General features: G+C 47.7%; 1 protein-coding gene across 12 annotated transcripts in view; it reads left to right on the forward strand.

The window, feature by feature from the left end:
- CELF6 (CUGBP Elav-like family member 6) overlaps window positions 1-26,951 on the forward strand; it is a 242,235-nt gene that overhangs the window by 137,243 nt on the left and 78,041 nt on the right. For 7 of the 12 annotated variants that reach the window (XR_012670191.1, XR_007358668.2, XR_007358667.2 and 4 more), the window contains exons 4-11: window positions 6,690-6,818; window positions 8,091-8,170; window positions 11,129-11,272; window positions 13,141-13,285; window positions 13,623-13,772; window positions 15,509-15,571; window positions 21,912-21,992; window positions 23,664-23,807. Coding sequence is in view for 9 of the 12 variants with exons in the window: in XM_048865634.2 (XP_048721591.1) it covers window positions 6,690-6,818; window positions 8,091-8,170; window positions 11,129-11,272; window positions 13,141-13,285; window positions 13,623-13,772; window positions 15,509-15,571; window positions 21,912-21,992; window positions 23,664-23,807 (936 nt within the window). In the remaining 3 variants the exon portion in view is untranslated. The remainder of the gene's footprint in view (window positions 1-6,689; window positions 6,819-8,090; window positions 8,171-11,128; window positions 11,273-13,140; window positions 13,286-13,622; window positions 13,773-15,508; window positions 15,572-21,911; window positions 21,993-23,663; window positions 23,808-26,951) is intronic. The other 5 variants (XM_048865639.2, XM_048865641.2, XM_048865640.2 and 2 more) reach the window with 5 other exon arrangements.

The raw sequence follows: 26,951 nt of genomic DNA on the forward strand, positions 1-26,951 counted from the left end.
GTTCCGGCAGAATCTGCAGCTCTGTGGAAACTGAAACTCCTTGTGAAATCAGGTCAGTTTCACTGACGTTGTGTTAGGGAAGAAAACCAGGGTGATGGGGTAGTTGTGACTATGCCAAAAAATCCAGTATCGACATTTCCCGGACAAAATGTTCTGATTCTTTGTTTTGAAATGACTTTTTATTATGATTTTTTCAAAATATTGTAACCCTTCTGCCTGTTGGAATTGACAGCAACCAAGGCCGAGTTCACTATCTAAGGGTTCCTTTTCAACAATACACCACAGAACTGGCTCAAGCCCCGACCCAGTAACCTCGAACAATTACATACCACCCGCTGGGTGCCTCTCGCAAGCACAGAGTCTGAGTGTAGAAAAGAAACTTTTAATAAAAGGTGGGAAGTAACCAGCATTAATTTGGGAAAACGCCACAAGCAGGATTCATAACCATAACCATGAGGAAAAGCCCCACCCCAGAGTACATTGGGCAGTGTCCTTTTGCCTCAGGTTCTTAAGTCCAGCAACCAAAAGTTCCTTTAACATGCCCATCCCTTCTCTGCACCCCACTCACAGTTGTTGTCCTTGGTCAGGGCAGACCCAGAGTTCAGAGGTGCATCTGCAGAGTTCACCTCCCACCCTGGATGCAGGGGTAAGAAGGCACCTTACTCGCACCACTTCCCAGGTACTCACTTGCCACTCCTCTCCATAAGCTGCCCAGTCACCTCGCCTCTCTGCAGGGCACTGCTCCAGTCCTCTCCACCAGCCACCCTGCCAGCCAATCACAGAACCACTGTGATGTTTTCAGGTCACTCCACTTAACACAGACCTGCAGTATGTAACAAGACTCTTATTTATCTCTCTATACTGTGTAGCAACAGAGTCTAAATTAGCTCTGTTGCTACACAGTATAGAGAGAAAGAATGAAATGATGCCTAGAACCCTTAAGCCGGCCCCCACACCACCAGATACCTGTCCCCACCCCCTCTCAACTCACTGGGTTTGGGGATCCACGTGCCCTGCCTAGCAAGTGCTCTTCTGTTGTGGGTGAGTCCCTCAATCAGGGCATGCCAAGCACAGTTCTGCTGCCTTACTCCTGCCCCAATAACAAGGACACTGGAGGTGTCAGCCAAAAGTGATCATTTGGGCAAGCAATCCCATCATGCTGAGCCCCTAGGCAGGGTGGGTGTGCCTATGCAAATGAGATCAGCTCCTGAAGTCCTCTTCCACTGTCTCTGGGCACCACACCACCCATGACGAGCGTCCTGGGGCAGGCCACGCTTCCCTGTTCATAGCCCCAATGGGAGTCTTCTCAGGGGTGTGCATGGGACTGGCCTGCCCCCCCCGAAGCAACCGCTTCACTTCCAGCCCAGCCCTTGGAAGGACGCAATGCCCAGGCCTAGCTCCTGAGCTGTGCATTCCCAAAGGCAATGCTGCAGCTGCAGCCCTGTGGGTCTCTGTGTCGATTATAAAATCACTGTTCAAAGGCGACTTCCCAGTGCTCCTCTGAATGGTGATTTGCAGGAATCTGGCTAATAGCCCTGATCTATCTCTCTGTGGCATTTATCTGGGCCCCATCACCATGGCATCCGAGCACCTCCTAGTTGTTAATATATTTACCCTCACACCATCCCTGTGCGGTAGGACAGTGCTACTATCCCCACTGTACAGTTTGGGAACAGGTACAGAGAGGCTAATGGACTTGGCCAAGGTCCCACAGGAAGTACATGGCAAAGCTGAGCACTGAATCCAGTTCTCCCAAGTCCTAGGCTAGCACCTAGCCAATAACTAGGGTCTTGTCTGGATTAAGGTAGGGTGTGAATTTAAAGAAGAATACATGGCCGCTCTCATTCCAGAATATGTATTCCTTTTTCCAAATTAGCTTAATCCACTTTGGAAGTGGGTTGAACCGGAAAGCACACCTGGAGTTATTCCAAAGTAAGTAATTCTTCTTTAAATTCACACCCTATCTTAATTCAGAGTAACTCTCTTGTGTAGATGAGCCCAAACAAGGCCCAGACAGCAATCCCAGGGATCCGAGGACAGATGGAGGAGTAAAACATAGAGAGTGAAGCTGAGGCATGGAGCTGTCAGCAAAATTTACACCAAGCTGAATCCTACAGCTCAATAGAAGCCCGGCTTTTATCGAGATGGTTTATGTTTAACTAGACAATATATGAGCCCTGTTCCCTTAACTAATTTTCCTGGTGCCGTAACTGACAAAGCATTAATCGTCCCCGCCATTATTTATTTATTTTCTCCGGCCATGCTGTGACAGGACACCTTATTTTCTTTGTCAAATGCCATTAGCCTCGGCACAGGCATACAGGCTGCAGAAGACAGATGCTGGTAATAATCATGAAATTCTCATTATTTACCATCACTTCCATCGTGTTTCAGTTATTTATGTCCCTTGGGCACGGCCAGAGACTGTGGGTTATTCTGATAGTCAATCATAAAAATGCAATTGTTGTGAATAGTCGCTCTGTCTCTCTTCATTTCACCGGCTCACCCTCCGCTGCCCCCCAGACACATTCTGCCTTGGCCCGCATGCTCTGCCTTTGGTTTGCAGGAACGAGTGTGGTCATCATGTGGATTGGGAAGGGATAAAGTACCAGAGAAAGACAGGCCCCAGGCCAGGTTCCCCAGTGTTCTGAGCTCTACCAGCTCTCCTCTTCTTGACCCACAGCTCCCTGCTGTCCTGATCCTGGGCTCCCACATGCAGCCCTGTCAATGCACCTCTGTCCTGCTACTTCCCCGGCTGTTCCAGCCTTGGGCTCCCATGCAGCTCTGCTGATGCCGCTCAGTCCTGATCTGCAGCCAAACCTGCTATTCTAGCCCTGAATTCCCACCCACCCAGCTCTGCCGGTGCCCCTCAATCCAAGCCTACAGCCAGCTCTGCTGCTCCAGTCAGGGGACCCAGCCAGGCTGCACCATTTGGGAGCACTTCAGACTGCTCCCTGCTGGGGCTCTTTTGTGATCACTAGGATCCGACCAACAACCTGATGTTCACTGCGACCCAAAGCACAAACCCCAGGTCTCCCCCCACAAAACCCGCCAGGGTCTCCTCGGCTTTAAAGTGGAATTGAATTCAGGGATGGCTCGTCGTTGGCCTTGGAGCTTCAGCAAAGCTGATGCAGTCCTCGCAACACCCATGCACGCCATCCTGGCCAACATTCCTGGTTCCCCTACAGAGGAAGGGCAGGGGTGAGGGATTCATTTCCACGGGTCATACATAGGTTGGCCTCTCCACTGCGATGGCCAACAGATACTAACTAGGGACAACTGGTTTAGCATTGGCCCCATGGGGTACCTCCCTTGCAGGAAAGGCACTGCAACCCATTTCCATGAAGGCCTCTAGGGTGGGTTGAAATGCAGATTCTCCAGGCTGCAGGAAATTGCGACATTTCCAAATTTCCCTTTGTCCTGAATTGGAATGAAAAGTTGAAATTTTAAAATTTCCTGGGAAACAAAATTTCTGAAAAATTCTGCTTCAGGAACCTCAAAACTACCTTTTTGACATGCCTCATTTTGACTTTATCTTTTCGGCAGGGGTGCCAGAACAGAGTGGGCCAGGGGACCATGATTCCATCACTTTTTAGCAGCCATAAGGGCAAGCGACGGGGGGGCAGGGGGTGGAGAGGAGCAAGTGGGGGGTGGGGCATTGGGGGAAGGGGCAGCACATGGGGCGGGGCCAAGCTTTAGGCACCAGTGACACCACACACACTTTTAGGGAGCTTCCTCCACTACTGCGTTTTGGCCTTTTATGTTATGTTACAATTATATATATATATATATATATATATATATATATATATATATATATATATATATATAAATTTAAATGGTAAAGTTGAAACAAGGGGCTCCAATCATTTTTCATTGAAAAGGTTGATAAGATGGACACATACCCACAAAACCATTTGCTTCTGTCCAATCAGCATTTTTTGATGGCAAACTTTCCTGTGAAAGGTTTCGACCAGCCCTAGGGGCCACTGAGCAGTAATGCCATGGGCTGTATTTGAACCAGAGACGAGGTTGTGAGAGACATCATATCCCACAGACCTGTTCCTGCTCTCCTTTTTTTCCCTAACACACTGCTCTTTTTATAATGCCCTCCCTGGACACTGCACATGTTGCGTGTCATAAACGGCACAGGCGCCAACTTTTGTTGGCGCCGGTGGGTGCTCACCCCCCCCAACCCCACCCCCGCCCCAACTCCACCCTCCCTCCCTCCCCCATTGGACCCCTTCCCAAATCTGCACTCCAACTCCACCTCTTCCCCCTATGCGCCGCGTTCCTCCTCCTCCCGCCTCCCAGAGCTTGCTGCGCGAAACAGCTGTTTTGCGGCGCAAACGCTGGGAGGGACAGGGGAGAAGCAGGACGCGGTGTCATGCTCAGGGGAGGAGGCAGAGCGGAGCAGAGGCAGAGGTGAGCTGGGGCCGGGGGGCAGGTCAGGGAGCTGCCGGTGGGTGCAGAGCACCCACCAATTTTTCCCCCGTGGGTGCTCCAGCCCTGGAGCACCCATGGAGTCGGCACCTATGATAAACGGGCACTGAAGAGAGAAGTCTGATGCAGCTGGGAGCCAACTTTGACTTGGCTTCCATCTGAGAGAGCATATTATGGAATAAGACCTTCTCAGTGGTCTGAGCTATCGATGGGCAGATCTCACCCTAGTTTGGAAGCTCAGCCAGACCAAGTGCATGTTTCTGAGCCTCTGCACCAATGATTGCTGTTAGTCTCTAGCACTATCTGCACCCACCGGTTTGATTGCAATTAAGATGCCCGAAATATTTCCATTCACAATGAAATCAGCACTGGGAAAGGGTTGGTTCTTTTATTTGAATCCCACTTTGTAAGGGATTATTTGCAGTTATGCATGGCTTGATCATGCTAATGATATCTCCTGCCTCAGGACATAAGGGATTCACTGCAGCATTAGGAAGAATTCACCCCAGTAGCGCTGGTGGAAAATAATGCAACTGAGCATTTGCCCATCAGAAAATGCCATTTCATCAAAATTGAAACGTTCATGGAGAATTTGTCAATTTTGATGAAAATTAATTTAGAAAAAAAATCAAAACAAAGCTTTTCGATAATGTCAAAATGGGATGTTTTGACATTGAATGTTTTCCCTTTTTTAAAAATGACTATTTTGTTTTTTCTAATATAAAATAAAATAATTTCATGTTGAAATTTATTTTCTATTATAATTTTTTAACTGTTAAAAGTTGAAATAGAAACAAACTGTTTCATTTTATCTGCATGAAAAACTTTAATAGATCCAAAATGATTTTTACAATTTCATTGGCGGGAAATTTTGAAATTCAACAGTTCGTTCTGATTCCGAACAAAACCAAGTTTTAAAATCATGGTGTTTCTCATGCAACAGACATTCCAGTCCCTGTGCAGCTCTCACCCCCAGCCCCACGGCAAGCAGTGGACAATTAGCAAGATGCAAACATCACTCACTGGCCACTGCTAGAGACAGGTTTCAGAGGAACAGCCGTGTTAGTCTGTATTCGCAAAAAGAAAAGGAGTACTTGTGGCACCTTAGAGACTAACCAATTTATTTGAGCATGAGCTGTAGCTCATGAAAGCTCATGCTCAAATAAATTGGTTAGTCTCTAAGGTGCCACAAGTACTCCTTTTCTTTTTGCTAGAGACAGTGTTTCAGGGACTGAGCCAAACCCAAAGACGCCAGCTCTTTGCCATTACCTGTATTTATAATGGGAAATCGTCTGAAATAATCAGACTGGCCAAGTGGTCTTTTAGAACAGCACAAAACTTATGAATGCAAGGAACAGGTTAATCTTCCTTTTGCCACCCACTTTCCTTCTGGCCTGCTCCAAAATTTTGACCCCCAACTTCCCTAGACTGCCCACGACAGTGGTTTTCAACCTTTTTTCACTTGCAAATGCCTAAAAATTTTGAATGGAGGTACGACAGTGGTTTTCAACCTTTTTTCACTTGCAAATGCCTAAAAATTTTGAATGGAGGTACAGACCCCTTAGGAAATCTTAGATCTAGTCTGCGGAGTCCACGGACCACAGGTTGAAAACCACTGGACTACAGTACTGGCAGCCAGGTAGACAAACAGTAAAAGTGTCCACAGTGTTGCCAACTCTTGGGATTTAGTTGTGAGTCTTGTAATATTTGGTGCTTTTCTTGAAACCGCAGATCCTAGAGTCAGGGGATCATCTGAGAATCTCGGCTTTCATTTTTAAAAAAGCAAGTTTCTAGCCCTCCTGCCTGCAGAGAGACACTGGGAAACAAACAAACTCAGTACACCCCAAAGAAACCAGCAGCAACTAAAAAGACCCCCTCAACTGATGGTCTATTGAAATCTCATGATTTTTAAGCCAGTCTCATGAGTTTGTTGGGCCTGAAGCAGAGCTTTGAGGGCTCAGGGTTGGCTCACCTGCCTCACACGTGTGGCGTAATGGATGCAACACAGTGTCCGAAGGCCCAGCGAGCAGGCAGCTAGCCACATGACTGAGTCAGATCAAAGCAAGACTGGAAAGAGTTTATGAGGAATCTGTCTGTAGCCACCCCAGGCCATGGCCCGTTGGTTTGGTGCAGCATATTCTTCCAGTGTGTGTGTTTATAATGCCTGAGTGCCACCCTGCCTCCCTGCTCGCTGCGTCAGTGTGCATGCCTGTTCCGCTGGCTAACCATGTTTGGTTTGGTTTCAGAAGACAGGAAGCTCTTTGTGGGGATGCTGGGGAAGCAGCAGAGCGAAGACGATGTAAGGCGGCTGTTTGAACCCTTTGGCCAGATCGAAGAGTGCACCATCCTCAGAGGGCCCGATGGAGCCAGCAAAGGTGGGAGACCATCAGGCCCCACCTGAGAGCTGGACAAAACCACGACCCACCTCCCACTCAAACAACTGCGTGACTTGCCTTTGCCCAGGCTCGTGACCCCCTTTGTGCCGGCTCCTTTCCATTAGTGTTTGTGCGTAGGGACAGAGCGTCGCCATCAGCCAGGCACAAGCCTTTGCACCAGAAGTAACATGGTTCTTGTGGGTTGGAACACAAATGTGTCTGAGATACTCCAGGCACCCTCATGGGGGCTCCTTGCTGATCACTGCCCAGATGGAGGCGCCCCCTCAGCTCCAGCCTCCTTCCCTGCCAGGCAGCGCACCCTCCTCAGCTCCAGCCTCCTCCCCTGCCAGACAGCGCGCCCCCCTCAGCTCCAGCCTCCTCCCCTGCCAGCCAGCATGCCACCCTCAGCGCCAGCCTCCTCCCCTGCCAGCCAGCGCACCCCCCTCAGCTCCAGCCTCCTCCCCTGCCAGCCAGCGCAACCCCCTCAGCTCCAGCCTCCTCCCCTGCCAGCCAGCGCACCCCCCTCAGCTCCAGCCTCCTCCCCTGCCAGCCAGCATGCCCCCCTCAGCTCCAGCCTCCTCCCCTGCCAGCCAGAGCACCCCCCCAGCTCCAGCCTCCTTCCCGGCCAGCCAGCGCACCCCCCTCAGCTCCAGCTTCCTCCTCTGCCAGCCAGCGCAGCCCCCCTCAGCTCAAGCCTCCACTCTCCCGGCCAGCCAGCGCAGCTCCCCTCAGCTCAAGCCTCCACTCTCCCGGCCAGCCAGCGCAGCCCCCCTCAGCTCCAGCAATAGGCGCCGACTTCCCCTCTGCCCAGTGGGTGCTCGAACCCTGGCCCCGCCCCTGCCCCACCTCTTCCTGCCCCTGCCCCACCCTCACCCCATCGCCATTCCACCCCTTCCCGCTAGCCCAAAGCTGTTAAGCAATAACATTCCATTGCATGTACACAGAACCGTCCACCTGAGGATCTCAAAGCACTTTACATACTTGGGTGACTCTGACCATCCCCACTTTGCGGATGGAATAACCGGCACAGGGACGTGCCCAAGGGGATGCAGCACATCCGTGCAGAGCTGGGGCGAGAACCCTGGACTCCCAGGGCTCTGTTCTACCCACTAGGCAATGCTGCCTCTCCTGAACGTCCTGGATGGATGCGACTATGCAGGGCAGGCAGAGTCTCCTGCCAGCATGTGTTATAGCCACGAGCACACATTCTCCTCTGCAAAGTTCCTCTTGCTGTAGCTCCCAAACTTAACACTTGTTCTTTTCTCCCCCTAGGATGTGCCTTTGTAAAATATGGGAGCCATGGGGAGGCCCAGGCAGCCATCAACAGCCTGCACGGCAGCCAGACCATGCCGGTAAGTGCTAGGGCTGGGGCAGGAGAGAGAAATAGGCTCATCTTTCTCTTCCATTGCATGGGCTAAGTAACTGGGAGCTGCACCTGGTACCACCAGAAGAGAAAGATATTGTCACAGAATAGTCCACACACTGTGTTACCCCCAGGCATCCACACTGGATTGACTGGGCTTGAACCAGGAGAACATGGCCCAGTGACTTACTCTCCATCTCTAGCTTAAACCAGTTCACTGAGGCTGAAATTCCATCCCAACTGATCAGCTCCTGAGGCTCCTCCTCAGAGCGGGTGGTTTTACACACGCACACTGGGTGTTGTAAGGAAAGTCCATTGGGTCAATGAGCTCGAATCCCCAAATGTCCTCGTCTCTGAGTGTACCTAAGAGACTCCAGGAATCATGGAGATTAGCGATCAGTGGTGCCAAATCACGGGGTGTGGTGGGGACAACCCCCCAATTTTTGCACTTGCTCCAAGTTCTATAAGAGCTGGGAGGGCCCCGGCCTGACCACTTTTAAGCAGTGGTCCCATATCCAATCAGTACCGCCAGTGCTGGAGTGGTCAGGAGCATCGCTCCACCTGCATGCTTGCAATGCCACTGAAATTTGACCCAGCTGCCCCTCCATACAGAGTGGCAGTGAGGGCTGGCTGGGCCAAACATCCTTGCAACCTGGCGCACTGGGAGTTTGTTCCTGTCCAGCAAAGCGTGGGGGGTCCACCGAGAACTTGATTCCTGGCAGCACTGGGTGGGTAAGGGAAGGGGAGATTTATGGGGGGAGGAGCAGGGACCAGAACGGGGTCCTGGCTGTGCGGGGGATGGGAATTTACCCCTCCCCAGGACACATCTGAGTTGAAGCCACTGGTAGAGATGGAAAAGGCCTGCGCGGCACCAGCTTGTCCAAACCCTTTTTGCCAATGCAGGATTGCTCCTGGGAGCACAGACTCAACATAGGCAGGTGCTATGGGGGGTTCCCCCACACCACTCTGTGAATGCCCCTCAGTCCTGAGCTCCCCCTGCTCGTCTACTCCTGTATCCCCACATCCCTACGCAGATATACAGCTTTGCCAGCAGATCTATGTCTTAATCTGCAGCACCCCCTGCTGTTCTCATCCTGGCACCCCGCCCGGCTCTGCAAGTGTCCCTCAGTCCTGTGCTTGAGCGCTCCAGCCTCTCCTTCCAGCCCTGGACCTCCCCTAAACAGACACTGTGAGCAGGGCAGTGACTTTGTGACGTGGGAACAAAGCTGCTAGGAACCAGACCGAGCCCAGCAGCCCTCACCTTTGGCCTGAGGCAGGATTTGAAACCAAGCCTTGAGAGGGGAAAGGCAATTAGAGCCGTAGCTCCGTCATGTCACTGAATTCAGAAAAAGGGTTTGCTGCTGAGCTGGGACTTTGCCCGTTCCGTGCCACTGTCGCAGCTGGCATTGGGCACATCACATTCCCTCTTCTCTTTCACCACCGCTCTCAGAAGAGGAAGCTCTCATCTCTCACTCACATCCACACCTCTTCAGCTCAGTGCCCTTGGCACTGCACTAAAATTGGCCCCTCAGTAGGCACTCAGAGGGGTAGAGAAATGGATACGCCTACTGGCCATGCTCTCTTTCCCTTCCCCACCTATGCATAGTGCTGTCTCCTTAATCCAATCACCAGCTAATCTGATCCTCCATTTAATTCGATCAAAATCTCAGGGATCAAACAGTTTCTTGTAAAAATAACACCAGGCCCGTCCTTTATTTTGATTAGCGCTGAGCTCTCTAGGCAGGTGTTAGGGGTTAATTCAATCACAGGCTAGAGAAAGTTGCCATTTAATTAACAGTGAAGGTCAACATTCTGAATGGGAGAGGAAGGAAACAGAGTCCAGGGAAAAGCAATGAGTATAAAATACGACTGCAATTAAATATTGCATTGATCAGACACTGCTATGGAAAAGCTGGGCCAAATTCTTCCCTGGCAGGACTGCACAGAAGTCAGTGGAATCATCCTGGACACGAATTAGCACTGTCACCTGCAGGGTGGCTGAGAGATGCTATCTGATGTTCTTGCGATATACAAGATCAGTCGCTCACATAAATCTGATGATGGGATCATACCACAGAGAAATGAGAGGAAATCTCCCTCTCCGCATGATCCCCCAAGCCTGACCTCAACTAAGGTGACCATATTTTCAGACTCAGACACTTTTGTGGCTCCCTGTTTTAGGGCCACAAAGTATTCCTATAAAACCCAAAAGTCCACTTGGTTTTAATGTGTGCCAGCTTTTGACTCAACAGCAACATTTTCCTGTTTCTCGGAGTGGAGGATTGTTTCTACTAACCTAGATTCTGAATGAGTTTATCATGAAATGCTGGACAAGTGTCATTAATGTTCACTCTGAGCAAAACAGCAGCTTGGAAAGTGTCTGTGATCATTCCACTTCTCCCTTCACTCCAAACACTGTTGATCACTCTGAACACTCATTCCACTGGACTCTTGGTTCCTGGTAAACACAGAGCAAATCCTACTTGGTACAACACTACAACAAGAACAGATATTTTGTAGTCCACAAATTTGGACAGGTGCAATGAAAATCTGCAACATTCCAGCTATCCTGAAAGACGTTCGAGGGACATAATATAAAAAAAATCCGGGCCTATGTAGGATGGTGAAACCAGGACATATGGCCCAGATCCACAGCTGGTGTAAATTGGCATAGCTCTGCTGACTTCAGTGGAGATCTACTGATTTACACCGGCCTACGTTCTCCCTACCTCGATCACTAACACAGAAGTTGCAGCTCGCAAGAAGGAGAGAGAGCGGTCAGGAGGGGTTAATAATGGAGAATAAAGAAACCTGCCAGGTGCCATCAGAAAGTTTGTGCTCCAGGTTCATCACCTATATTTTATCGTCCCCTCTAGGGTATACCTAGCCACCTGCTGCCAATGCTCACGTGCAGAAGTGATGCAACTGTGCTTTCTCTTTCCCCTAGGGAGCCTCCTCCAGCCTGGTGGTGAAGTTTGCAGACACAGACAAGGAAAGGACTTTAAGGCGGATGCATCAGATGGCAGGACAACTGGGAATCTTCAACCCGATGACCATCCAGTTTGGAGCCTACGGGGCATATACGCAAGCGGTAGGAGATGCTGCCTGATTAGATGGGGTGGGGGGTGAATCCTTTATCACAGATGTGGGGCACCGTACCTCACTGTCCTTCAAAGAACTGATATGGATACCTTCATGTGTACTGCAGATGCCCTAGCTCAAGTTGTGCCCATAATACATTCTTAGCAGTAGTGTGTCCAGGTATCCATAAAGGCCCAGCTATTAGACACTAAGGTCCAGTGCATGTGGGAACTGGTATGCCCACTGCTTTGGAAGAGCTGTACCACACAGTGAGACCACTGCTCATCCTTTCCAACCATGGCTAGCCCTTTCTCCCCACTGCTTTGCAGTGGGGCTCCAGGAGCAGACACACCCACTTCCCTCAAACTCATCTGGCTGGAGGCCAAAAAAGTTTAACTAGTGGCTTATTGTTAAAGAATTTCCTGTTTTTTGTGGCTACCATCTTAAGTGGCATATACAAGACTAGGTATGTGCTAGACATACCAAATTACAGCCCCCGCCCCCCTCCAATACGGAAATCATGTCCGAAATGTATTGCAATACCCACCAATCAAAATTGGCAAATTCACATTCAAGCCAAAACCAAGCCCTCAGTTTAACTCATCATGCATTGCTTTTGCAGCGCACATGCTTTTAAAGCGTCCCGCTGTTGAAAGCACCTTGCAATACACAGAAGCAGTGAGTCTCTCTCTCTCCAAAACTGCTGTGGAGTTTTATACAATTTATCATCCTGGCTTGGTAGGTCTTTGTCGACAAGAGGCCCAGGTCTGGACTAGCAGGTCACACTGTGGTGTCGGGGAAGGATACATTCACCCCGCAACTGCTGTCAGTTTCTCGCTTTCATAACCATTACACCTACTCAGTCAATGAGAGCCTTAAAGACAGTGTTGAAATGGAACGGAGCAGGACACAGTATGTCATAATGCACTTTTCATTCCAAAGGGCTAGAGGCAGGAATCACTGGGCGCGGGCGGAATTCTCTGGCCTGTGTTTTGCAGAATATCAGACCAGATGATAACGATCTGTTGAGGCCTTAATATCTGTGAATCTGTGCTTGGCAAAGCAATGCTTTGGATAATGACAATGTAGTGACTAGCAGTAAGCACTCTGCAACAGATCACACACCGCCTTAGACCTCTCTGACCCAGGGAGGGAATGCTGGCACAACGCTTTTCTGTACAAGCTCTCTTATTTCAGTCTTCAAAGCCACTAGAGATAGCTAGAAAATAGGACCTCAGTGTTCAATGTTAACTGAAGGCTGCCATGCAGCAGCAGCCTTTGGCTACCCTCAGCACTGCAGACTAGTGCAGGTATTTGGTATGAGCCCAAGTCCTGTTGTGGTGGCTGAATCCGTTTCTTCCTGGCCCAGAGGGAAGAGTGCTGCTAACAGAACTGGGCAGACCGAAAGGAAGACACACAATTCACTCACTCTCCACTGTTGCAACATTTTCTCACACACCATTAAACACCCAAAGAAACAGGCCAGGGAAGAGACAGATTCAGCCCAAAATCCCCAAATCCAAAACCTCCCTGTAGTGTGGGCCGGTTTAGAACTGGAGCTGGAGCCAGACGTCCCTGGAGAACCTATTCCTCCTTCTGGAACTCAAGAAAAATGTCAGGAACTCAGGCGCACCCCTGCTTATCATTAAACACACAACTCGGCTGTAGCAGGCCACAGTGACGAAAGTTACACAGGAGGATGTGACTGGATCCTGGGTACAGAGAAAAGCTAATTTTCAATTCCCTTCCTTCTCCCCTTCTTCCACTTCCTTTCTCTTTCCTTTTCCGTTCTTCATTTTCTTTTTGTCCTTCCACCTTTCTTTCTTTCTTTCTCTTTTTCTTCTTCTTCTTCCCTCTTTCCTTCTTTCTTTCCTTAAGATAATGCAGCAGCAGGCAGCCCTGATGGCTGCAGCACAAGGGACCTGCCTGAACCCCATGGCAGCCATCGCCGCAGCCCAAATGCAGCAGATGGCAGCCTTTAACGTCAGCGGACTAGTTGCTGCTCCTATGACCCCCTCATCAGGTATTTGTCACCCACCCTGCTCAATCTCTCTATGGTGGGTTTCCAGATCGTGTTATGGCAGCCGGATAGCACCTGTCTGGTGTAAAACATGGGGTGGATCCTCTTGAAACTAGGAAGCCTTCGTCAGGCATGCAGAGGGGACTCGCAATCTCCTTTCTTAACAAACTTTGCCCACATGATGATTTGTTTAAAGCAAACAAGCCAGCAATCACTGTTCACCTACAAGCCCCCAAATCCTCCCATATAGGCCCCTAAATCCCCCCCTCATCCTCCTAAGTGACTCAGGGCTAAAGCTCTCATTCTTTCTCCCCTGCACCCCCTTTTCTTTGGGGGTTAGGTACAAGCACACCTCCAGGGATCAGCACAGCGCCCGTCCCCAGCATAGCCACTCCCATTGGGGTGAATGGGTTCAGCCCCCTCCCACCACAGACCAATGGGCAGCCAGCATCCGAGACCATTTACACCAATGGAATCCATCCATACCCAGGTAGGTCCTGGGGAAGGAAGAGGGAGGAGCTGGGAATGTTCTGCCGCCAGCGCTCTTGCTGTTGGGCTGGCTTGTGCCTGTCTGCTGGAGGAGAGATGGGTGGTGGGGTGTGCACCATGCGGGTGCACAAGCATTCCCCCACCCTTGTGTCAGCCGCACAGGGGAGGGCCACCTCTGCAACCCTTGTGCTCACCTGAGCACGGAGATCCCTTAGGGCTAGGACCCTTGTCAAGAGTGGCAGGGAAGAATTGGGACCAGGCCCTTCTTGTCCCTCCCCACCCGCCACTGCTGTGGGGTGCAGCGGCTATGCCCAGAAGGAACTTGGTGAGTCATTGTACCCCCCTGAGTCACAGAGTTCCCTGCTAGAGCAAAGCAACACCATGCCACCCTGGACACAGCACAATGCCTGAATGGCCCCGAATGGCTCTAAAGGAGCAAAGAGAAAAGCCGAGTGAGCGCCCCTAAATTACGGCTTTCAAACAGGCTTAGGTGAGGAGCGGGGATATGCTGGATGGCTGAGTGGCAGCAATTAGTGGTGGGATACCAGCTCTTTCAGGTCCAGCTCACCAGCTGCTATCCTTCTAGGGTCAGGAAGGACCCAAAATAGTACCCACTGCGTGTCTGCTCAGAGAGCAAATGCCATGCTGCATGCTACTAACTAATGGGACACAGGGCTCAGGGGAAGGCTGCCCTGCTGGCAGGAGAGCAGTAGGTAGTTCATTTAGGGTAGGGGTCACATCCAGACCCAGGGGTCTCTGCTGGTTGATTTGCTGTGTCCTAGCATTCAGTGGCATAGAGAGGAGTGTTCACTGTCAGAGCTGGGCAGGAATTATTCAGTGACATATTCCATCAATTAGTCTAAATCAAACTTTGCAGAGACGGATTGGCTTTGGAAAAATTCCCATTTTGAAAAAAAAAATTGGGAAGAATGTTATGGAATTGTCAAAAATGTCCTATTTCAATGTTTCCTAGGTGAAAAGTTCTGGTTTTCAGGTCCAAACGACTTGTCGTTTCACAACAGATGTCAATGTACAGTTGGTTTGTGTTTCAATTTAAAAGATCAACATTGAAACGGAACGGTTCAGAATGATCAAAATGGGTCATTTCGGCTAATCCCAAATTACATGTTTTTCAGATTTTCAGTTCGTGCCAGTTTTTGAGGGTTTTGACTGTTTATCCTGATTCGAGATTGAAAGTAAAGCTGAAAGCTCAAAACTTTTTGCTGAACCAGAGTACCATTTTCCACCCAGCTCTGTTCACTTTGTTCTCTGCTGCAATTCACTAGAATATGGCTTCCAGATGCTAGCTGGCCTCTGATGTGAACCTGGACACTCTCCAATTTCCTAATAAAAACCTCCTTCCCTCTGAAAGGGCCTGATCCTGGAGGGCGCTAAGAACCCTCCACTCCCTTTAAAATCACTGAGAGTGGAGAGCACTTAGAGCCTCAGAAGGTCAGGCATAAATGTTTCAGAGGGAACATTTGGCATCCCCTAGTTTCTGAGTAATTAACAGTGATCAGGAGTGTGTCTGTTACTTTGTTTCTCAGTACACTACAGATTGCTTTGCTGAGTGTGGGAGGGGACGGGGACAAAAAGCCAAAAGGAAAATGATAGGGGGACAAATGATCTGCTGTATCTCTGAGTGATTCCTGCTGGCTGCTCCTGCTGCAAAACCTGTTTCTCCTCTGGTTTATCTTGCTTACTCTTTCTTCATTCTCCCTTCTCTTCTCTTCCCAGCTCAAAGTCCCACTGTGGCAGATCCCCTCCAACAAGCCTACGCAGGCATGCAGCACTATGCAGGTCTCAAACTTTGCTTTGCAATTCTCCCTCTGTCTCTGCCTTGAGCTCTTTCTCTGTTTCTTGGTTTGTTTTTGTTGTCTTGTGGCTTTTAAGTAAAATGACCATGAAAGGAACTGTATGGGGAAGGACACTGAGGGAGGAAAAGGGGACACTTAGCAAGATCTTGCAACTGCATGTTTTGGTGAACTTCTCTTCTTACTTGCAAGCATGGAAAGCAATGGATTCCCCATCACTTGGCATCTGTAAGTCAAGATGGGATCATTTCCTAAAAGACATACAACCACAGGCTGTTGGGATCAGTGCAGGAATCACTGCGTGAAACTCTCTAACCTTCATTATGTAGGGTCAGACTAGATCATCGTTTTTCAAACTGGGAGTCCTGACCCAAAAGGGGGTCACAAGACTATTGGGGGGGGAGGGGGGGGTTGTGAGAGAAGTGACAGCTGCTGGCAAGGCGCCCAGCTCTGAAGGCAGCGCCACCACCAGCAGCAGCACAGAAGTAAGCGTGGCATGGTGTGGAGGGGTGTCACTTTTTGCAGGGTCATCACAACCTGAAATATTTTAAAAGGGGGTCCCAGCCAAAAAAGTTTGAGAACCCCTAGACTACATGATAGCAATGATCCTTTCTGGCTTTAAAATCTGTGCAGTAAATGTCAGGAAACTGAGAATGGGAAAAGTCTTGCAATGACCCCAGAAAAGAGTAGAGGTGAGACCTCAATCTTTCTGCTTATTCCTGAAACAGCGCCATCCCCAGCAACGAAGCCAGGAAATAGCTCTGAGCTCATTTACATGGCCTTACCCCAGGTGTGCTCATTTACATGGCCTTACCCCAGGACTCTGGCTAATTTAAGGTACTAGTGGGTAGGATGAAAGTTTTAGTGCAAATAAGCCTGAGATAATTCAGCAGAGGGAGGCTCAGTCACAGCACAGATATACATTAAGGGAGTGCTAGGGAGGAAGCAGCCTCAGAGCATTAGGGAGATGTGGGGTAATGGTGGAGAACCAGTTCAATATGAGTGCTGACTGAGAGTCGGTTGGGTTGAAGATCAGGTCAGTACAGTTCTAGTAGGGAGTCTGCTGAGAGATCACTTGAAAGAAAGCAGAGGTTCTAATTAGGTTTGCGAGGATTCTGGTTTTATTTGTTGTTGATGGTCTCAAAGGGTGTTTTTCCTGAAAGGTTTTTTGGGGTATGTTTTTACTTTTATCAGCTTAAATTTTGTACTAGTAGGAAATTTTTAAAAATAGATATTCATAGTTGTAGTGTGTTCAGAATATGAGGATTGTAGAAAATGGGAATCTAACAGACTGAGAAATAAAATCATAATGTAAGATCAGCATGGACTTTCATAATTTAATTAGGGATGGTCAAAAAATTTCCATTTAAATTGTTTTATGACAGAAAACTGGGGTTTTGACTGGGGTTTTTGGAATTTTTTGCAAAAAGTGTGTTTTCCACCAAAAAAAATGTTGGTTTTTTTTTTAACTGAAAAACCAAATGCCTGCAAACTGAAATATTTCAGTATGGAAATACTGCTGCAGTGCCTCATGGGAGTTGTAGTTCAGGCACCTCACGTCTCCATTTTCCTCTGTGGGCCAGGCTCCCCTCCCAGACTACATCTTCATGATGTACCATGGCCAGGGACTCCCATGATGCACCACTTCCACCAAGAGGGATGACCGTGGTGCATCATGGGCAATATAGTCTGACCAGGGAGCCTGGGATATAGGGGATAATGGGAGCCTGTGGCACTTAACTACAACTCCCATGAGACACCACAGTGGCATTTCCAAAAACAAATATTTCAGTTTGTTTTTCAGCCAAAATATTCAGATTTTGATTTTTCCATCAGAATTTTCTATGGGGGCAAAAAATCTATTTTCTGACCAGCTCTAAACTTAATAGTTCATTTTTAAGTCTGATGGGATACTGCTAGAGTCTCTCTCATACATCTGAGCAGGGATTGAGTCTGCTGGAAAGGTTTAACTGAGTTACTATTAGCAGCTGTAGAAGTAGCGTAGTAGCACCTAGAGGCTGAGATTGGAGCCCTACTGGGCACTGTATAGACGCATAGTAAGAGACAGGTTTCAGAGGAACAGCCGTGTTAGTCTGATTCGCAAAAAGAAAAGGAGTACTTGTGGCACCTTAGAGACTAACCAATTTATTTGAGCATGAGCTTTCGTCCCCAAACAGCTTGCACTCTGACCAGACAAGACAGGCGAAGAAAGTATTCTTATCCCCATTTTATAGATGGGAACTGAGCACAGAAATTTAAATGACTTGCCCAAGGCCACAGAGAGAGTCTGTGGGTGGCAGAGTTGGAAAGTGGACCCAGATATCCAGAATTCCAGTCCAGTACCTGAAGCACAGAACCATCTTGCCTTTCTGCTGACTCACTGCTGCAGCTGGTTTGTTACCACACCCAGACACAAAGGAAAAAGACGGACCTCTCTAGTCAGATTGGATCTAGGGTATGGGCTGAGTAACTCCCAGGGAGGAATCCTGGGAGCTGCCAAGCTTGCCAAAATGGCTTAGATTGGCTTTTGTTTCTCTTGGAATTCTGTTTGTGAATAAAACCAAATCCTAGGAAGGGGCTATGTTCTGAATCAATACAGTGTGAGAGACCTGAGTGCAGAAAGGCGGGGAACCCAGTTCTCTCTCACACATACTTCTCAGCCCTCCAATTTAATTTAATTTTTAAAAATTTCCTCTCTATTAATGTTGATCATCACCATGTAATCATTTTTCACTGGGGTTTGGGATGGGGGAGAATTAATAGGTTACAGACATGTACCGGTTAAAACTGAATCCTTCCAAACCTGCTGTAGTTACATACCCCTGCAGGCTGCAAACCCGAGGTGAGACAGCATCTGGCATACCATATGCAGGTCTGGTCTCTGCTCTCTTACAATAGAAACTGGGAAGATACGCATTCAAACAAGGGAAACCAAAGTGACACAGAGATGTGAGAATTCCATCAGCAGGAAAAGAATAAAGAAGCCATGTTTATTTGTTTAGCCTAAAGAAACCGTCCTTGAGGGAGGACATGATGATGCTGTATAAATACTGAGGACCATATCCTCAGCTGATGTAAATCAGTGTAACTCCAGTGATTTTTGGGAGCTGCCCTTATTTACACCTGCCTACCATCTGGCCCTGATAGAGCAATAATAAAGTGAGAGAAGGAAAATGATTATTTACATTGAAATGAAGTGATGGGTTTTATCTTAGTTATACTAGAGTAAATTGAGCTCAAAATAGGGATCAGATCCTGCAGGCCAAATTCATCCCTAGTGTTTCTCCATTTACTTCAAAGGAGTTCATAGCAGGGATGAAAATACACGAAAGTAGGCACAAGTGTTGGCTGCTTCCCAGATTCCTCCTTAAGCTCTGCTCAGCTCACACCCTTGGTCCTCGCTCACTAGAAGTCCACTCCTATGTCCCTAATATCTAGATGGGTAAGGACATACCTGCCTCAGCATATCCCACCCAACACTTTCCTGCAGGACCATCACCTGCTGCCAGCCTGCTACAGGGAGTCACGTGGCTAGAAAATTTGCTCAATACACTGAAAAGAGACCCTTTGAATGCCTGCAACCTGTGGGTTTTGATTCCTTTTGTTGCATTATAATGAACATGTTTGGAATTACCCCTCACTCTAGACAATTCACATGTGCTATTCAGAGCTTTCTCAGAGGCTGAAATAGCAGCTGGCCCCCTTTTCATTCTGCAGAAATAATGCTGTAGACAAAATGCTACTCATGGGTATTTCATCCAGTTAATTAAGTGTTTCTCTGCCAGTACAGAAAAATCCACATGTCCATTAAAAGCATGCTCTCTAAAACACACTGCAGCACTGAGCCAGTCTCTCTGCTCAGTTACTCCAGTGTCTGTAGCTCAGCAGAGCACCACTTGTGGGAGTGAGCGCAGAAGCTTGTCCATTGCACATATGTACTGTATCTGAAATGTGAAATACCATCAATTTCGCCCCTGTTCATTGCTGCTGTTCTGTGTTCTACAGCAGCATCTACCAGCTGGGATTGGGCCCCGTTGTGCTAGGCGCTGTATGTATACATAGCAAGATACAGTACTGTCCCTAAGGAGCTTGCATTCTAAATAGACAAGACAGACAAAGGGTGGGAGGGGAAACAGAGGTACAGGGAAGGGAAATGACTTGTCCAAGGTCATATAGCAGGTCAGTGGCAGAGCGAGGAATGCAATCTAAATCTGCCTCCCACCAGCATTCAGCTAGATCAGGCTGCTCCCTCTATTTATGGTATTTAGCATGTACATACCACATGTCTCATCATAGGTGAACAAGTTGTGTATAGGTTCACACTCTGACATGTATGGGCCAGATTCTGATCTCTCTGAAACAGAGGTAAATCAGGAGTCAGTGGAGCTACACTGGTGTTAACCTCGTGTAAGAGCAGAGTCAGGCACCATGGGAAGTAGGAGGCATGGACATGAACTGGGGTGCCTGGAGCAATGCCAATTGACAGATGGTATAACTTCAGCAGAAGCCTCCACGGATCAGCTGATCACTGAACACAAAGAGTGCAGGACTTGGTATGCAGTGAAAATGGACAAAGCTCAGAGACTTCAGAGCTTCAATCTGGATAAATCCCCACAAGTTCTGAGACTGTGCTGCCTCCAGTTGGTCGCAAGGATCTGCAGAATGGACCATAAATCTCGTGAGAACAGGATTTTACAGTAGTTTTAAAGTTCTTCCTGCTTCTCATCCAAGCAGGAATACCAACAGGACAGCTTGTTTCATTGTATTCAAATGCTTCTGCTTCCCAGCCAGACTGGACCCCAGATGGGCAAAGGCACTGGGCAAAAGTGGTTGAAAGTTAACCCATCTTTTTCATGCTCAGTTTGGTTGGAGTTGGGGGTGGGGGTGGCCTATCCAAGGTTTGGTATCTGCCCTGGTGCTCAGATCAGTTATGGAGATGACCACAATGATATTCAGTATAATACTGGGAGAAGAAAGGAGCAGATTGTGCAGGAAGGAATGAGAAAGTGTTCCATCCTAGTGTGGAAAGGAAGCTCCCGTCTTTCTGGAAAGAATTTGGACACCTGTGCATTGCCAGGCAGGATGTTATGGAACAGAAACAAACACCCCAGGCAGACGCTCCCAGACAGGGAAGAGGGCCTCCCAACTGACACTGCAAAGAGAGCAGGGGCTGATTGTTGTCCCTGGAAGGGCCTATAAATGGGGGAGCAAACTGCTGCGCTTCCCCTAGTGAAGAGTTGCCACGGCAGAAAGGAGTGGGTGGGGCCGGCAATGTAGTGCTGGGTTTGGGGAAGGAGGAATGGCTGGCCTGCTCCCATCTTTCTCTGGGAGGGAGGGAGGAGTCCTCAGCCATTCTGAACATCAGAAATGCTATTGTTTGATTCCAGCTCTAAGACTGAGTGGAAACCAGGTAGGGGACACCTAGCCAGTCTAACTGACCAACCTGCTACCCAGGGCCAATGATTCCTCTCGCTCTTCATTCCCTGGTCAATGTCACACTGAGAAAGGGACCTGGCAGATTAGCGGCTGTACTGATGAGGAGCAAAAAGTGTCCAGCAAATGCCACTTTCCTGGATTACGTCAAGGGGCAAAGAGCGAGCCCCAGCCGGGGTGGGTAAATGAATGCCCAGCCCAGCAGTCCCAGCTGAGCGTCACAGTCCTGAGAAATTCTGTGCACAGAAAAACTGTGTCCACATGCTAATGCAGTCAGGGCCATTCCACTGGGACACCTGGACCATTTCCTTTTTATGTACTTCTCATAGGGCTGGTCCAAACAGAGAGGGGATCAGCTGGAAGCAAATTATACACTATGATCCCTGACTAAGATCAGTGGAGAATATGTCCCTATGGTGCTGGGTGGGCTCTGCACTGCTTTAGATGGGATGTAAAACCCAAGAACGATTCTCCCTGCAGTCCTCCAGGGTGTGCAGAACCCCAGTGCTCTGTGGGAGCTTTCATTCCCATGGGCACAATAGTTTCCTTTCCTTCCCAGCCATCCCGTTCCACCCCTTTTCCACATCATAAAGTGAGAACTCTTTTGTGAGCTGTCTTCTGAATGAGTCTTACACTGTGGATGTCACAGGTGTAGAACTAGGAGCCTCTGGTACAAAACAGAAGCAGCTTTCTGGGAGAGACTAGCAGCGCTACCTGAAGCTTCAGAGCTAAGCCAGGCAAAAGAAGCTGAAGGGCTCATGAAAATGTGGCCCCTATACCTGGGTGTCTCTGAACCGTTCGCTGGGGATGCCATTTGTGCCGTCTCGGAGTGTTAGCAAAGCAAAGCAGGACAGACCACTGAGGCTTGACCCTTTTGTTTTTCTGTTGTCCAGCAGCATACCCAGCAGCCTATGCACCTATCAGCCAGGCCTTTCCCCAGCAAGCGCCCATCATTCCACAGCAGCAGAGAGAAGGTAAGGGGGGGGAGGCGCACGTTCGGGAGGGGATAGGCTGAATGATGAATTCATTGATGTGGGTCTATTCGCTGGTCACTTATCCAGCTGTACAGCTATTCTGGGGTGGGGGAGCAACATCTGTTGGTCAATAAAGTAGTGTGTGTGTGGCGGGAGAAAGAGAGAGCCCATTAAAAAGGAAAGATAAGTGAATGATGTTAGACTTTGCTGCTTCAAAGACCATAGAAGGTCTCAGAACAAAAGATTTCCAGGCCAGGAGATAAATAAGCAGGCCCAGTAATTTGAAAGGAAATATCGAGGCAGATCTATTTTCCTGGGTTGAGGTAGGGCCCCTCATCTCAAAAAAGATATACTGGCATTAGAAAAGGTTCAGAAAAGGGCAACTAAAATGATTAGGGGTTTGGAACGGGTCCCATATGAGGAGAGATTAAAGAGGCAAGGACTTTTCAGCTTGGAAAAGAGGAGACTAAGGAGGGATATGATAGAGGTATATAAAATCATGAGTGGTGTGGAGAAAGTGAATAAGGAAAAGTTATTTACTTGTTCCCATAATATAAGAACTAGGGGCCACCAAATGAAATTAATGGGCAGCAGGTTTAAAACAAATAAAAGGAAGTTCTTCTTCACTCAGCACACAGTCAACCGGTGGAACTCCTTGCCTGAGGAGGTTGTGAAGGCGAGGACTATAACAGGGTTTAAAAGAGAACTGGAAAAATTCATGGAAGTTAAGTCCATTAATAGCTATTAGCCAGGATGGGTAAGGAATGGTGTCCCTAGCCTCTGTTTGTCAGAGGGTGGAGATGGATGGCAGGAGAGAGATCACTAGATCATTTCCTGTTAGGTTCACTCCCTCTGGGGCACCTGGCATTGGCCACTGTCGGTAGACAGGATACTAGGCTGGATTGACCTTTGGTCTGACCCAGTATGGCCATTCCTATGTTCTTATGATTGAAGTCCATGCTACCGGAGATGCTTAATAGAAATCAGCCATATCCCAGAGGAAGAAGAATTACTGGTAGCATGTGTGTGTATATGCTAGGTGTTTTAATGTAATCCCAGAGATTGATGGTTGGATGGTGTGTAGATGAATGGAAAGGATGGATGAGAAGACAGATAAGTGATAGGTGATGTGCAAATAGAGAAATAGGGAAATTGAGACATGCCAGGAAAGGTGGGTGAAAAAAATGAAAAGAAAAAGATGAAAGGAAACATAGCTGGAGAGGTGGAGTGGGGTGATGAACAGAGTAATGGGTATATGCAGGGACCTGAATGAACTGGTGAAAGGAAGTAGCTGAATTGCCAAGTGAACATTTAGATAGATTGCTGAATGGGCAAACAGTTACATGAAAAGACCTAGAGATGTAGAGAGAAATGTGTGGGCATAGGTGGCTGGTTGGGTATGTCAACACAGGGCTAAGCAAAGCAATGCTGGGCCATATGGGTGAATGGAGTAACAGGTAGCTGGACACATTTAGAAAGAGATGGGTGGGTGGACTGACAGAAGGATGCACTAGTAATTTACTAGAGAGATCACTCAGTGACTGAAGATGCTCATTACAATGCCAGCTCAAACACAGTACACTGCGCAAGTCTGAGAAAGAGGAGGAAGGCACATGTGGCCTCTTTGCTAATGGGCGGCTGTTCTTTGTGTGTGCACGTGTGTTATCCCAGGTCCCGAAGGATGTAACCTGTTTATTTATCACCTGCCCCAGGAGTTCGGAGATGCGGAGCTCATGCAGATGTTTTTGCCTTTTGGCAATGTCATCTCTGCCAAAGTCTTTGTTGACCGTGCCACCAACCAAAGTAAATGCTTTGGTAAGTACCAGAGAACCTGCTCTCATCTTTCCCTCCAGGAGTTTTGCAGCATTGGCTCCTTTGGATAGTTGGGTCTCCTGTTGCATTTCACACAAAAGAGCATTTTGATGCATAGTGATGCTATGCTTCATTAAGGAGCCAATTAAGCCAATCGGTGGCCAGGTTTACCAGCAAATCTGAGCTATCTGGGAAACATGTGGGACATTTCTTCAATCCCACTCGTTACACACAAAGCAATCTGCATATGAACCTTTCTGCCTGAACTGATAGCAGAGAGACTAGACCCTGCATCCCCTCTGCAATCACATCATTATTGATATGTCCAGTCTGTTACATGAATAGGCTGGAACCATGTCTGAAAGGACTGACCACTCAAGGAACCAACAACACTTCTAGGTGGGCTTCTGAAGGAGGTGGTGCAGAATGGTACTCCGTACACCAGGGTGGTATGTTAGTGCATTCCATTCGGACAGGAGTTTACCTGATTAGGGAGGCTGCTTGCACAGGTCTCACTGTGTTCCAGAGGCTGAGATGTTCCCCTTAGAAATGGATAAAAGTTGAGTTCTGCAACATGAAGTGTACCCAAATACGCAGGGTTTTGTGGCAAAGTTTCAGCAAAGTGAAACTGGTGGAAGGTTATGTCTGGGGCTTCCTTCCTTTCATTCATAAGAACATAAGTATGGCCATACTGGGTCAGACCAAAGGTCCATCTCACCCAGTATCCTGTCTTCTGACAGTGGCCAATGCCAGGTGCCCAAGAGGGAATGAACAGAACAGGTAATCATCAAGTGATCCATCCCCTGTCACCCATTCCCAGCTTCTGGCAAACAGAGGCTAGGGACACCCCCATCCCTGCCCATCCTGGCTATTTGCCATTGATGGACCTATCCTCCATGAATTTATCTAGTTCTTTTTTGAACCTTGTTGTAGTCTTGGCCTTCACAACATCCTCTGGCAAGGAGTTCCACAGGTTGACTGCATTATGTGAAAAAATACTTCCTTTTGTTTGTTTTAAACCTGCTGCCTATTAATTTCATTTGGTGACTTCTAGTTCTTGTGTTATGAGGAAGAATAAATAACACTTCCGAATTTACTTTCTCCACACCAGTCATGATTTTATAGACCTCTATCATATCCCCCCCAGTCATCTCTTTTCCAAGCTGAAAAGTCCCAGTCTTATTAATCTCTCTTTATATGGAAGCTGTTCTATACCCCTAATCATTTTTGTTGCTCTTTTCTGAACCATTTCCAATTTCAATATATATATTTTTGAGATGAGGCGACCACATCTGCACCCAGTATTCAAGATGTGGGTGTACCATGGATTTATATAGAGGAAATACAATATTTTCTGTCTTATTATCTATCCCTTTCTTAATGATTCCCAACATTCTGTTTGCTTTTTTGACTGCTGCTGCACATTGAGTGGATGTTTTCAGAGAACTATCTACAATGACTCCAAAATCTCTTTCCTGAGTGATATCAGCTAATTTAGACCCCATCATTTTATACGTATAGCTGGGATAATGTTTTCCAATGTGCATTATTTTGCATTTATCAACACTGAATTTCGTCTCCCATTTTGTTGCCCAGTCACCCAGTTTTGTGAGATCCTTTTGTAGCTCTTTGCAGACTGCTTGGGACTTAACTATCTTGAGTAGTTTTGTATCATCTGCAAATTTGCCACCTCACTGTTTACCCCTTTTTCTAAGTCATTTATGAATATGTTGAATAGGACTGGTCCCAATTCAGACCCCTGGGGGACACCACTATTTACCTCTCTCCATTCTGAAAACTCACCATTTATTCCTACCCTTTGTTTCCTATCTTTTAACCAGTTACCAGTCCATGAGAGGACCTTCCCTCTTATCCCATGACAGCTTACTTTGCTTAACAGCCTTTGGTGAGGGATCTTGTCAAAGGCTTTCTGAAAATCTAAGTACACTATAATCAACTGGATCCCCCTTGTCCACATACTTGTTGACGCCCCCAAAGAATTCTAGTAGATTGGTGAGGCATGATTTCCCTTTACAAAAACCATGTTGACTCTTACCCAACAAATTATGTTAATCTATGTATCTGACAATTTTCTTCTTTACTCTAGTTTCAACCAGTTTGCCCGGTACTGAAGTCATGCTTGCTGGCCTGTAATTGCTGGGGTCACCTCTGGAGCCCTTTTTAAAAACTGGCGTCACTTTAGCTATCCTCCAGTCATTTGGTACATAAGCTGATTTAAATGATACATTACAGACTACAGTTAGTAGTTCTGCAATTTCACATTTGAGTTCCTTCAGAACTCTTGGGTGAATACCATCTGGTCCTGGTGACTTACTACTGTTTAGTTTATCAGTTTGTTCCAAAACCTCCTCAAATGACACCTCAATCTGGGACAGTTCCTCAGATTTGTCACCTATAAAGAATCGCTTAGGTTTGGGAATCTCCCTCACATCCTCAGCCATGAAGACCAATGCAAAGAATTCATTTAGTTTAACTGCAATGGCTCTATCATCCTTGAGTGCTCCTTTAGCATCTTGATCGTCCAGTGGCCCCACTGGTTGTTAGCAGGCTTCTTGCGTCTGATGTACTTAAAACAAAATTTGCTATTAGTTTTTGAGTCTTTGGCTAGCTGTTCTTCAAATTCTTTTTTGGCCTTCCTAATTATATTTTTACACTTTATTTGCCAGACTTTATGCTCCTTTCTATTTACCTCACTAGGGTTTAACTTCCACTTTATAAAGGATGCCTTTTTGTCTCTCACTGCTGCTTTTACTTTGTTGTTTAGCCACGGTGGCACTTTTTTGGTTCTCTTACTATGTTTTTTCATTTGGGGTATACGTTTAAATTGAGCCTCTATTATGGTGTCTTTAAAAAGTTTCCATGCAAATTGCTGGGATTTCACTTTTGGCACTGTACCTTTTAATTTTTGTTTAACTAACTTCCTCATTTTTTTGTAGTTCCCCTTTCTGAAATTAAATGCTACAGTGTTGGGCTGCTGCGGTGTTTTCCCTGCCAGAGGGATTTTACGCTTAATTATATTATGCTTAAGGATCCGTGTTTGTCACAGAGGTCACGGAAGCCACGGATTCTGTGACTTTCCATAACCCCCATGACTTCTGCAGCCGTCCGTGGGGCTGGCCTGGGAGC

This window comes from Caretta caretta, chromosome 10 (genome assembly GCF_965140235.1).
Source record: "Caretta caretta isolate rCarCar2 chromosome 10, rCarCar1.hap1, whole genome shotgun sequence".
NCBI lineage: Eukaryota > Metazoa > Chordata > Testudines > Cheloniidae > Caretta > Caretta caretta.